Here is a 13,610-nt window from a genome sequence, read left to right on the forward strand (position 1 = left end):
GGTTTTCAGTGCACACCGGTCACCTCCTTGCTGTTCCTAAAATATTTAATTTTCTTTGGGGTGGCAGAGTATTTTAGTCTTACATTCACAGATAAGACATCAAAGTGTTTTTCTTATTAAGGGGTATTAAACTCTCCAAATAGGATATGTTCAGTCTGAATACAACACTGGTCTCATGCATCTATATTCTAACTTAAGTTACTAGAGGGACATGAGCTGTCACAGTCAAGAATTTTGTTCCTCAGTTCAGCAGCAGCTCTTATAAAAGTCTCCAATGTGGCAAAAGGGGTTTTCAGTGCGGTTATTCAAAACATGATATGACGGGATGAACCAAGCAAAGGTGTCCTTCATGTGTCGTGTCTAGCATGAAGGGAACTCCAACAGACCCCTGAAGATTTATTAAGCAGGCTAGTGACATTTTGTTTATGTGGGTGAAAATGTCAATTCAGTTCAGTTTTCCTTCCGTCACCTTTTTGTTGTTATCCCAGGATCTCCTGTGATCAGGTTTTCCTCCTGGCAGGGACTGGAGTTACTGTATCGGTGCCCATTTAGAGATGATAACGCTATTGAGTATCAATAGTCTGATTCCTGTATTCTGAATGCTGTTCCTTTCTGTCAGGTTTGTTGAATGGCTGCAAGCTTGACAAAAAAATGTGATGTGATTTCACTAGTGAGCCGAGTCATGTAGGAACTGCTGGCCCGGTCAGGCCAGGAACTCTTAGTACAAGGTAAATGGGACAGTGCGGCGCATTGTCCCTCTGGAGGAGCAGACAGATAGATGGAGAGGTTTGGAGCAGCTGAGCCAGCCGACTCACCTGAAGTGTCTGTTGGCACTGAAAGAATCTGCAGGTGCATCCAGAACCATCATACCGCTGTAACTTCTATTGCGAAGCAAGGGGTAGTGTGATGGGGAATGCCATGTGCAAAACCAATGAATCAGCTGCTGGAAATAAGTGTACTTATGAAATAAACATGCAGGAAAACAAATCTTGTATAGTTCTTGGATTATATTAATGCTGTATGCCAGAGGGATGTTTAAAAATTTCCTAATTCTGAGAATAAATGCATCAAGCAATGTATACAGACAATATCTCCAACCAACCGTCACCTAATTCTTCCCTTCCGTGCCACCAGATGCTTTCCATGTGGTGTTTGTAGCTGATCCATCCTTACAGTAGATCATATGTAGTTTATATGGTATAAGAGAGTTCTAGTAAACTTTGTTTCCTATTTTTCTCACTTGCTGTGTTGCCAATGTTTTGAAAGCAGGGATCTGTTTGTCCTGTCTCCTCAGGGGGAGCACTCTTTCGCTGAACAACAATGACCCGGAGACCCTTCCCGGTAACATGAAAGGCACAGTGAGCTCTGGGAACCGAAGCAATGCCTCCACTCCAGTCCGTCCGAGGTCACCAGCACTGAGCACACGCAGCGTGACTTCAGATTACGGCAGGGTAAATGTGGCAATGCTACTAGCTGCACACATGTCCCCCTCAGACATCACTGACACCACAACCATGCACACCACAGTCAGTATCTGATGAGCTTGCAGCCAAGAAAGGCTAAGCCTGCCAAAGATAATGCTATTTATTCCTTAATCCTGTTGTGACAAGTGACAGTCTCTCACCATAATGAAATCTGTTAAACTCATTGTCAATGACCTGGTTTTTGGATTGACAAACATTTTTTCTCATTCTAAAATGTCCTGTTATTGACCGTTATTACTTAAATGTTAAAAATTACTACTTAAGATGTAATGGTGCATCCACACTCATCAGTTTCCACAAGGTTTTAACCCAAGGGAGGCTGTGAAGGGAAAGATTGAAGGAAAATAGTGGGAGGATAGCAGAAGGAATTTGACAGGAGAGCCAGGTAGGCAACCAGCTGAGAAAAACTGAGTCACAGGAGTTCAAGTTTGAAGGCTTTGTTGACATCAGGAGGCTGGTACAGGTGTGAAGGACTTGCTTCTGTTGTGGGTACTGTGCGGAGCTCCAGGCTCCCAAAGTTGGGACTTTAAAGCTGCTCCCAGAACTCCTCTGGCTGGTGCTGGGCATGAAAGGGAACATTCAAGTGGTTTCTGGGCCTAGCTTCTTAAATGTCTTTGTACCTTTGTCCAGGATTCTTGATCAAAGGGTCAGTTAAGGATTGGATGCTGTGCTAAGCTCTCTAAGGCCCCCGGAGGAAGCACCACTTCTTTCCCTCAGAGAGGTATTGTCACATTCTTGAATGCCATATCCGCCTTCCCTGGCAGGGCCTAAGCATGACAGCAAAGTGAATGAGAGGAAGGACCTTCTCCTTTCTTCGCATAAATGAACTTCTGTTCTGGGGAAGGAGTCCTGCTGATATTGGTGTGTTGTTTCTTCTGAGATAGTGAGTCTTCCCAAAGATTTCTCTCCTTCATTCAGGACAAGTTTGATCTGTAGTACTAACGAATCCCAGTTGCACAAATGCTAGGTTGCTGAGCGGTTCCATCACAGTCAGATCCTCTCCTCACAATTCCAAGTGTGTCCTGATTTTTGAACAACAGTGTGGTGAAGCAGAGAAACTGCCCATCAGCATGGAAGGGATTAAAGAGAGCCTTTGGGCCCAGCTAGCTTTGCCCCGTTCCACCTGCAGCCAGTGCCAGGCCTGGAGGGGAGAGACAAGGAGGGAGCTTTGCTCAGTTCGGGGCTGACTGTTGAAGAGGGAGGCGTTAGCTGCTTCCCTACCTGAGGGAAGGATCACTAGCTTGCTACCCGAAGTAGCCACTGGAACCAAGCACCGTCTTCCTGGCCAAAAGAGGCAGCGAAAGAGGTCTAGGAGCACCCAGCTTACAAGGAACCAGGGTCTCTGAAGCACTGAGATCTTGACGGGGGTTCCCACCCCACAAAGCGTATGGCTGCCCTGCCAGAGGAAGCTGGAACCGCAGCAGGACGCTGCCCAGGGGGGCAATACTAGAGACAAGCATCACAGGAACTTGTACTATAGGGGTTACACACCAAACTGAAGGGGCAACAGTGGGAAGTAGCCCAGGGCAGTGGACATAGACTCCCCGCTGAGAGCTCCTTTACTCAGAGGTTGACTTACACAGGGCCTGGGCTGGGACCCAGTGGAGTTGGAGTGCCTGGGTCCCGCTACCCTCCCTCCTTAAAGGCTGAGGCACATCGACCACAGAAGCAGGGGGCAGGAAGTCTTGCGCTCCAACTGGCCTTCCAAGCCCCCCGTTACAAACATTCTTATGTCAATCTCTATTTTGTTGCTTTTTTTAAAAAAATGGCGAGACCTAATAAAGAAGTGATAGCTGTTGCAAGACATCTGTTTATAAGCAGTGATGTACGTGTGCAGGTTTTGAAAGTGCCAGGCGGAAATACAGTCTTTTAGTACAATTCTATTTCACGCAGTTCTGTTGTGTTGGGTAAAAGATATAACCCCCATCAGTCATTTAGCAGGGCAATGTGATCAAGGAAATTGTTCTTACTGCTGCTTAATTAGTACAAATCCCTAACATTTGTGGAGGTTTCTCATTCCAAAATTGCCTTACAATGTTTTATAGCAGCTAATCATCCTGATCTCAACATCGGTCCAATAGAGATGTCAGAAGCTGCAGTCAAGACGCTGAAAAACAACAAAGCAGAGGCTGATGATCCAATCACAGCAGAAATGCTAAGCGCACATGACATTACCAGACTAACGAAACTGGCAGAACGGCTCAACGAAGTCTCAGGAAAAAAAACTCCCCCTCGACCAGTGAAAACATGGATTAATTGTCAGACTGCCCCCAAAAAGGTGATCTGACTGACTGTAACAACTGGAGAGGAGTCACACTACTCTCTTTTGTAGGGAAAATCTTCTTTATTGCAAATACTACAACTACACAGAAAAAAGAGGCAGTGGATGCAATGTTTAGGGAAGAACAGATTGGATTCAGGCCCAAGTGATCATGTGTAAATCAGATATTCACACTAAGGACTGTAGTGGACAAACATATAAAATGCCAAGCTCCCCTTACCAATTTCACTGATTTTTTTTTCAAAAGGTATTTGACAGCCTATATAGGCATACATTGCGGAATAGTCTTTAGTCTTATGAAATTCCAGCTAAAGTCGTCGTCATCATCACAGCGTTGTACAGTGAAGCAAAATGCGATGGAAGGGTGAAAAACCAAACAACAGAGTGGTTCATTGTTGTTACTGGCATGAGGCCTGGCTGCATTCTATCTCTGCTGCTGTTTTGCATCGCCATGGACTGAATAATGAAGATGTGCATTAGCAACACAAACACTGGTGTGTCATGGATAATGGCAAATGCCTAGAAGGCCTAGACTTTGCTGATGTTATCATGCTATCAAGCAACACTCCTGAAAAGCTACGAAGGCAGATGCCTTTGCGAAGGCCAAGGAGGGGTCATCAAACATCCTTGAAACCCAGACATCAAGCAGTATCATCGTAATAGAAGGCAAAAACCTCAAGAAAGTAGAACAGTTCATTTATCTGGGCAGTACTACACTAGTAGGGTTGCCAGTTTTGGTTGGATGCATTCCTGGAAGTTTCATCACATGACATAATCTTCAATTAAAGATTAATCTTTAATTCCTGGACATTCCAGGACAATCCTGGAGGGTTGGCGACCCTATATACTAGCCAAGAGAGACCACAGGAAAGAAGTGACATCAAGGCTAGGAAAGGCATCCACAGCATTCACTAAACTTGACAAACTATGGAAATCAAAGATATACATTACCAAAACAAAACTCAGAATTTTCAATGTAAATGTAATCTCAGTGCTAACATGCAGCTGCGAGAGCTGGTGAGCTCTTAAAACGTTAGAAAACTAGATGCCTTTGAAATTAAGTGCCTACAAAAGATTCTGGGCATTGGATGGAGAGACTTTAGCGTCAATTAAAAGATGAGACAAATCACCAACAAGCAGCTTATCGCCACTAGAATCAGAAGGAAGTGCTGGACATATTTGGGGCAGATACTCCAGTTGCCAAAACCCAGACTCCCACATGAAGCTTTTAAGTGGAAACCAACTAGTGTGAGGAAACAAGGACACCGAAGAGAAGTTTTAAGAACAACCACTAGCAGCAAGGGCAGAACAGTTGATCCCAACAGTATAGAGCAGATCGAAACAGCAGCTAATGACAGAGGGATGGAAGAGACTAGTTTCTGCCCTGTGCACAAATGTTGATCTGAGAAGGATGTAATAATAATTATCCTTCATTTATGTTTTCAGGAAGGCAACTATCCTTGAGATTTGTCTGATTTTAGATTTTGCAATGACTGCAGCCTTTGTACTAACACTGACTGAGATTCCCTGTTTTAACTTAATCCCACCTGACACTTAAGTGTTTCCTGAAGAGGGATGTGTGTGTGAGAGAGAGAGCAGGCTTTGTTCTATGACTACAGGGGCATTAATGAGCCACTTCAACTTGAATGGTCCCTTAGAATATCAGAAGGGTAGCCATGTTAGTCTGGATCTGTAAAAGCGGCAAAGAGTCCTGTGGCACCTTAGAGACTAACAGACGTATTGGAGCATAAGCTTTTGTGGGTGACCCACGAAAGCTTATGCTCCAATACGTCTGTTAGTCTCTAAGGTGCCATAGGACTCTTTGCCGCCCTTAGAATATGTGTTGACTACTTATGCTAAACAATCTGTTCCACCTTGCATTTAGCTGTGATGCTCAGAGTACCTTTCCCAGACCTGAAGAAGAGCTCTATGTAGCTCGAAATCTTGTCTCTCTCACCAAGGGAAGTTTGTCCAGTAAAAGGTATTACCTTCCCCACCTTGCTTCTGTGTGTGTACAGTATATGCAGCGTAGTTGTAGCTGTGTTGGTCCCAGGATATTAAAGACACAGGGTGGCTGAGATAATATCTTTTATTGGATCAACTTCTGTTGGTGAGAGTGAGACAAGATATAGCCCAGTTGAAGAAGAGCACTGTGTAGCTCGAAAGCTTCTCTCTCTCACCAACATAGGATGGTCCAATAAAAGATATTACTTTCTCTGTATATAGATAGATATAAATCCCCCATTACGTCTTATGTGGTCTTTTTTTTTACTGGACTAACTAAAAATTGGCAAGCTTTTGAGATTCACTCTGTCCATCAAGATAGTTTCTTGTTCTGTTTTTTATTCTCCTACTTTAATATTGACTATGCATATATTTAAATTGATAATGTGGACAAAATTTGTAATGGAAAAGAGTGCCTGCAAATGCCTAGAAGACAGTAGCCAAAATTACCTTCAGTTGGCTCAGTGACGCTTTTTCCACATGATTATAAAAATACCCCTTTAACTTCACTTTGAGCTCCAGGATGTTCATCTCAATTGTGCTGAGCATCAGTTAGTGAGTTAACATTGTGTTGTTGAGAGAGAACGACCTGCCTTTCCTGAATACACAACTGCCAAAGGCAGGCATAGAGAGGTTCAGCTGCAAGTGCTAACCATATCTGAGCTGCAGAAATGAGTCTGAATAGTCAGTCTGATTCCTAATAAGCAGTATTGCCATTAGCCTGATTCTGGCATGCAGGAGGGAAAGCTTTTAATTGTTAGTGACTTGCCACTTCATTTTATACAGGTGTGATGCTTAGTAAAGTCCGGGACATTGTAAAGGCAGGAACCTTTCTTAGGTATGCTTTCTTCCCAGTGGCTTCCATGATAGATTGCTAGAGGTGGGACATTGCAATCTGTCTACAGATACTGATATCGTGACCAGCTTCCTTCATGTTGCCTATGGTTCTCTAGTAGTTCTTGTAGTTACTACATATGCACCAAAGGTTTCTTTTTTTTTTAATTGCGATGTAGTCTTCCCCCCCACCCCCCATTCGCCCCACGTAACAGGATGTCTTTCTTGGCTAGAACAATTACTAGTCTTTTTTGTTAGGGATATTTAACAATGAAAACCCACAAATTCATATGAGCCGGCATATGCTATCAAGCCTATGATGTTGTTTATATCCAGTGGCATCCACAATGTGCTAGGTACTATCCAAATACAAAAGAAAGCACAGTCTGTGTTCCGAGGACTTTACACTCTAAAATTTCAAAACAGACAGATTGTGGGTAGGATAAGTTTGTTTACCTTTGTGTTAAAAACTTTACATTATCGGCAGGTAGCCAACCACTACATCACCAGCTGACTACCTTAATATTTTGTTGTTCCCCCTTTTCCTACCTACTGTCTATATTCTGAGAGTAAAAGCTATTCGGAGCAAGGATTCTGCCTTCTTTTGTGTCTCTGCCAGTGCCTTGCACAATAATTGGTAATAACATGTATTTGATTATAATATTCTTATTTCTGTACATTAGATGCCTGTGTGTTTTTCAGCTGCTCTCTGCACCTTCTTCCATGCTGCTCTTTATGCACAGAATGCCTTCCTTGAATTCATCATTAAGGGCTCTACCATTTCTTCTCCTTTAGATCTGGGGGGAGGGATGGCTCAGTGGTTTGAGCATTGGCCTGCTAAACCAAGGGTTGTGAGTTCAATCCTTGTAGGGGGCCATTTAGGGATCTGGGGCAAAAATTGGGGATTGGTCCTGCTTTGAGCAGGGGGTTGGACTAGATGACCTCCTGAGGTCCCTTCCAACCCTGATATTCTATGATTCTCCTTATGAACCACCTGTACCATGACAGTAAATTTATATTGGCTTGGCTCAGGGGCAAATAAGTAAATTGGCACTTACTTTGTCTATGGCCTTGTCTATGCACAAAAGTTGTATAACTACTCTAGTGTGGATGCAGTTATAGCTGTAGCTATTTACGTATAGGAACGGCACGGATATTAAATACTTTTATACTAGTATGACTGTGCCGCTATAGTTATGTCAGATGAGTCACACACCTGACTAACAAAGCTATATTTGTATAAAAACTGTGTAGATCGGGTATATTTATAATTTTGAAAAATGGCAAATGTATATATTTGATTGTATTCCTTGCCTCCCCCCACCCTTCCTGCACCACTTGTCCCCTTAAAGTGAAAGCTGAGGTTGTATGCAGGGATTGCATTGTCATTTCCCTTTGTATTATGTTGAGCACAATGGGGCCCCAATGCTGATTAATTATAATACAAATATTTAATAAGTGATTGTGTACTCATAGTGTTCTTTTGGGTTATGGGAATTAGACTGTAATGGTGCTGCCTCAGACTGACCATAAATAAGCTTGCTCGTATATGACTCAATGCTTATGGAATATATATTATTCTTATTCAGCAGGACCCTGGTTTAAAAAATGGCCCTTTTGTGTCTGCAAGTGAAAGTGTACCTGAAGATTTAGTGAAGAAACACCGTAGGAATGCATCTGGAACACCTTCAATAGCAGTTTCTAGGGCATCTCTAGCATCAGGTAAGTGTTCATTAGTAGTCCTAATTCTTTCTGTGAGATTATTATTCATGTGGCCTCCCCACCCCTTTTTTCTGTTGCTCTATTGTGTAATAGATGGTCAAATATAAGTGCAGTTGAGTTTACTGTTGTTACTTTTGAAAATATCAGGTTTACAATAGGAAAGAAAATACTTTTCACTTGTTTCATATGGGAAAAATTGTGATCCTAACCAGTGTACCCTCTAATTTTTCCCATACATGTGCGGAATGAATTTTGTTATGTGCGCCAATATGGTGGTGATGTGTGACACATCACCTCCATATTGGTGCTCATAACAAAATTCATGTGGTGGGGGTGGGGCTGAGGGGTTTGGAGTGTGGGAGGAGGCTCAGGGCTGGGGCAGAGGGTTGGGGTGTGGGGGAGTGAGGGCTCTGGGGTAGGCTCGGGGATGAGGGGCTCAGGGCTGGGGCAAAGGGTTAGGGTGCGGGGGGCTGAGGGCTCTGGCTGGGGGTGCGGGCTCTTGATGGGACCAGGAATGAGGAGCTTAGGGCTGGGGCAGAAGGTTGAGGTGTGTATGGGGGGGTGCGGGCTTCGCCTGGGGATGCAAGCTCTGGGGTGGGGCAGATCAGGGCCAGGCTGGGTTTGGGCTGGGGGAGGGGCACCGCAGCAGGTCTGGGGCTTGGGGAGAGGTATCTGTCCCCACCGCAGCCCTGAGCGCCTGCGTGGTGCTTAATAGGCAGCTGCGTGGCCGCACAGCTTAGAGGAAATTTAGATCCTAACCCCATGTAATGTCATCTGTGTTAGCATTGTATACATTACACGTTCTCAGCTAATGGAACATTCTGTGCTCAGTGGTACTTTGCTGAGAGAGTCCATCAGTTAATAAACTTGACCTTGTGAGGTCATGTACACCTGTATATAATTGTGCCATTCTGGTTTTATGGCATTTTACACTCCCTTGGCACAAGTTCAAATGGCCTCAGAACATGCAGGGCAGTGGAGAATCAGGTCTGTGAAGTATAGCCATGATTTCATTTTGCCCAGGATGTAATAAACTGTTACCCTGTCATTACCTCTTGCAGAGGGACAGATAAAGTAATTCTTTCATTGGAGGATGGTGAGTAGATGATATTCACACAGTAAGGTGCACCCAGAGCCATTTTACAGAAACTGGTGAAGATTGTTCTCTTTCTCATCTGAAACGGAAGGCAGAAGTCCCTTTATCCTCTCACGTCCTGTCACTCAGCCATTCCCATAATCTGCTCTGTTCAGCCTTTCAGATTTATAAGCCAGTCTGTGAATCACAGCAGGGCTCAGCCACTCTGTTTCAGCTGGGGTTAACCTGTACCAGAGACTGGGTAACATATCTCACAGAGCTAATCAAAGACGGTATGTTCTTCACCTTAGATTTTTTCTGCTTGAAAGCAGCAAAGTACCTTTGAACAGGCACTACATCTGTAGGAAGAGGCATTTCTGACGGCTGCTTTCTCTGTGCAAGGAGGGATTCTCCCTCTCACATTACCTGATGCAATAAAGTCTCTTTGGAAATTGATAACTGGCTTAATTTGACCAAGGTGGAGTGGAAACTGAAAGAAATCACAAGGCTAGGAACATGAGACGCACCCGCCCTGGGCCCAGCAGCTTCCTCTTCTATTGGAGAATCTCAAAGATGGACTAGAGAAATCCTTCCCCAAACGAGCACCAGCTACATCCCAGGGTGGAGGGATCAAGTCAAAACTTCCAAGCCCACTCAGGGAGTCCCTTTAGGTCTTGGGCTTCCTCCCTTTGTATGGGGAACAGCAGCAGCAGCGTGGAGTATTCTTTAGGAGAAAACTAAGAGAATGCTTCCACAAAGCAGCCAGTACGTTTTACACCGTTTGCCATTACCTGGTAAGTCAGGGTCTTCTATGTCCCAGAGAGATTTCCCTTCTCCTCTCCACATGGGAACCAGCAGTACCAGACAGAGGCACCTTCACTGCCTCCTGGTGCCTGTGACGTTTTGGGGGTTCACCCAGACCAGGAAGGGGTTCTGTCACTACCTGCCCTGTAATCTTGGTTATCTCTGTGCTATGCTGTGCAGCTTTGGCTCGGAGTCCTGACACCAACAACTTGCACACAACAAAATGGCCTTCCACCAGCGTGGTTACTTCTTGCAGGATAGTGCTAGCAAACTTTCCAGTCCCAGGTCTTCCCTGAAACCATCTCCCCTGTGGTGCCCAGTCTCTCTGATCGGACGCTCACAGAGGTAACACCAAGTTTGCTGCCTCCAAAGCCAGTGTACACAACAGCTTGTTAGCTCAGCTGGTGTTATACACGCCACCTTAATACACAGTACTGGGACGGTTTGTAGTCAAACTAAGTTTTATTAACAAAGAACAGAGATTTATGTGATGTCAAGCAAGAGTGAAAGAGGTCTGAATGGGTTACAAACAAAACAAACTAGCTAGTTTAGCAGGAGGACCTGTCATTCACAGATACAAAGCGCTGGTTTCTTTGTTCTCCCTGGTGATGGATAACCAAAACGGCTTTTTGCTTGTCTTATATTGACCAACGTTCATTGTCTCTGTCTCAAGAGCCAGGAAGACTTCCTGGGCTGCAGATTCTGTCCCTCATTGTGATCGTTAAGTGGTCTTCTCTCCTGCTTTTTAGCTTGATGGCTTTGTTTACCTTATATGTAAACATGGTTGCCTGTGATCAAGCAGGTCAGAGAAATAAATACACATTCCTTTCTAAGTTCCCTGTAAGCTGCGCGGCCGTGCAGGAGCCTACTTAGTGCTGCGCAGGTGCTCAGGGAACCCGCCTGGGGACCTGCCGCAGCTGGGGCACCCCTCCCCTGGCTTGAACCCAGCCGCAGCCTGGACCTGCCATGGCTGGGGTGCCCTGACTTGCCGCAGCCCGGGTGCCCTTCCCGCAGCCCGGACCTGCCCGGGGAGGGGCACCTATCCTGGGGCCTCAGCCCCAGAGCTACCAGCCCAGGTGCTGCTGCAGGGAGAGAGAGCTGAGGGGAGTCCTCTCTCCCTGATGTAGCCCCATAGCACCCTCCTGCACCCCAAACCCCACATCCCTGGCCCCACCCCAGAGCCTGCACCCCAATTCTCTCTCCCAGCTCCGAGCCCCCTCCCACACTCCGAACCCCTCAGCCCCACCCCCCACCACATGAATTTGGTTATGTGCACCAATATTAAGGTGGTGTGTCACACATCACCTCCAAAAAATTAGAGGAAACACTGATTCCTTTGTCTAGGAAAACACCTGTTTTAACTCCTTTGTCTGTTTACAGACTCCAAAACACAATAACAGAGAGTATCCATAATTTCACATACAGTTGTGTTACCTACATTTCCCAGTGTCATTAATGACCAGCATGTTCTTAATTTTCAAATGATATATTACAAAACATGTCTTAAATGAATATCATGACAACAGTGTGGTGGGGCAATGAGTGTGTCAGGCCTGTTGTGAGTTACTGCAAAAGGTAATGCCAGGGTACCAGTTTATTACATCATGGGCAAAATTATGATAATGGGTATAGTCCACGGGCCTGTTGGTATGAGGAGCTCCCAGGGTCACTGTATCATTATTCACTCAACATTGAAACTTTGGACTCTGAGTTTTTTTCTTCTTATTTGCTGAGGTGAAGGGTTGCAGGAGTCATTGTGAACATGTAGATTCATCCAGAGCTCCTGCTGCCTATGTCCCTGATATCATAATGACCCAAGCAGGTGGCCCTGCATGAGAAGGCCAAAGGCTGAACAGTGTGTGACCCGTAGGGGACAGACCCATATAGCACATAATAGTACTGAGGGAAGGGAGGTATCCAAAAAGTTGAATATTATGGTAAAAATTATTTTTCCATCATTCAGCTGAAGGTGCTCAGATACCACAATTGGGTGCCATGGCACAAATACCTTGATGGAGATTATTTTGATTTGATTTAAAAAAAATCATTTTGGTGTTGTAGCAACAACTACTAAAAAGTGACAATATGAAAAGAACAGTATTTGTTGTATAAATTGTATATTAATGAACACCTTCCTTTCCCCTTTGTTTTCCAGATCTCAGTAGATCTGAGATAGATTTGAGTGGGTCTTTCTCAGAAGAAAACAAGGATGCTGTAAGCTTAAGAAGTAAATCTGTACCTGACGCTTTAGACCAGGACCTGGTGAGTTAGAAGTGACATTAAAGCTCACAGGGTGGAAAAATTGTCACTCTAGCTTCTGAAGTCGGCATAATCTTTAAACTCCTAGTTCTGCATGAGAGTGAACTCAGACTTGTATAAATTCAAGCCTGCATCTAGCTTATGCTGCAGTCGTTGCAGAATGTAAAGCACCGCACACTACAATAGTATTAAAGATTGGAGTAGAAGACTCTTGGACTTATGGAGACAAATGTGTTTGGGAGTCAGTTTGTTAAGAAGGTGCCTCAATTGTGTGGAATTTTGTGGACCGTTAACAAATGATATCCTTGGGCAACATTACCTTCCAAGCATGATGTGTATGGATTGATTCCAAGTAATAGCTATACAGTAGTTAAGGCTCTTTGTAGTTATGGTAGATACGATAGCTATTCATCTGGGAATTTTTTAGTTTGTAAGTGGATGGAGTCTCATCTTAGAATACCATTCATGTAGTGCATTGAACACTTCAGATCTTCACCAACTCTTGCTTCATTGGATTTTTTATTTTTTTATTCGGAGTTATACTCAGTATCAAAGCTCTTCAGCTTTGTCCCTCTCTGCTTGTCTGTTCTAGTCTTGCAACACGTCACCCTCCCGGTCTCTGCTCCCCAGTGATGCCAGTCACCTCCTACTATTTTGCAGTTTCTCACAAACATCTCCGTGCCCACTTCCATGTTTTCCCCTTGCACACAGACTGATCCATAAACCATTTCCCTCTCCTCCTCAAAATATATCCAAATCCCACCTGGGCCTCAGTGCCTATAAGAAATCAACTAGTTAGTGATGTGTGACGCACAGATGGGGTTATTTGGCTCTTGTTTTATGTATTTATAACTATTTTTTAAGTTTTCAACTGGATATCTATATATATAAATTGTATGTATTTGACTTGTATTCCTCTCCCCCCCACACCCTTCATATGTCACTTGTCTTCTTGGATTGTAAGCTCTGCAGAGCCAGGATCATGTCTGTGTGTGTACAGCACCTAGTACAATGGGCCCCCCATCCTGATTAGGCCTCACGGGCACTACTGTGTTATAAGTAATAATCCAGGCAGTCATGTTCTGTCACCTGTAGCTACACACAGACATCCATGCTGGTATCAAGGGGTAGTTGGGCCTAACCTACC

General features: G+C 44.4%; 1 protein-coding gene across 7 annotated transcripts in view; it reads left to right on the plus strand.

The window, feature by feature from the left end:
* The window catches only part of SYTL5 (synaptotagmin like 5), a 161,733-nt gene that overhangs the window by 113,982 nt on the left and 34,141 nt on the right, over positions 1 to 13,610 (plus strand). For 4 of the 7 annotated variants that reach the window (XM_037902284.2, XM_037902273.2, XM_043538037.1 and 1 more), the window contains exons 7-9: positions 1,295 to 1,451; positions 8,193 to 8,325; positions 12,360 to 12,466. In XM_037902284.2, coding sequence (XP_037758212.1) covers positions 1,295 to 1,451; positions 8,193 to 8,325; positions 12,360 to 12,466 — 397 coding nt within the window. The remainder of the gene's footprint in view (positions 1 to 1,294; positions 1,452 to 8,192; positions 8,326 to 12,359; positions 12,467 to 13,610) is intronic. The other 3 variants (XM_043538038.1, XM_037902280.2, XM_043538036.1) reach the window with 1 other exon arrangement.

Source organism: Chelonia mydas, chromosome 1, assembly GCF_015237465.2.
Source record: "Chelonia mydas isolate rCheMyd1 chromosome 1, rCheMyd1.pri.v2, whole genome shotgun sequence".
Taxonomy (NCBI): domain Eukaryota; kingdom Metazoa; phylum Chordata; order Testudines; family Cheloniidae; genus Chelonia; species Chelonia mydas.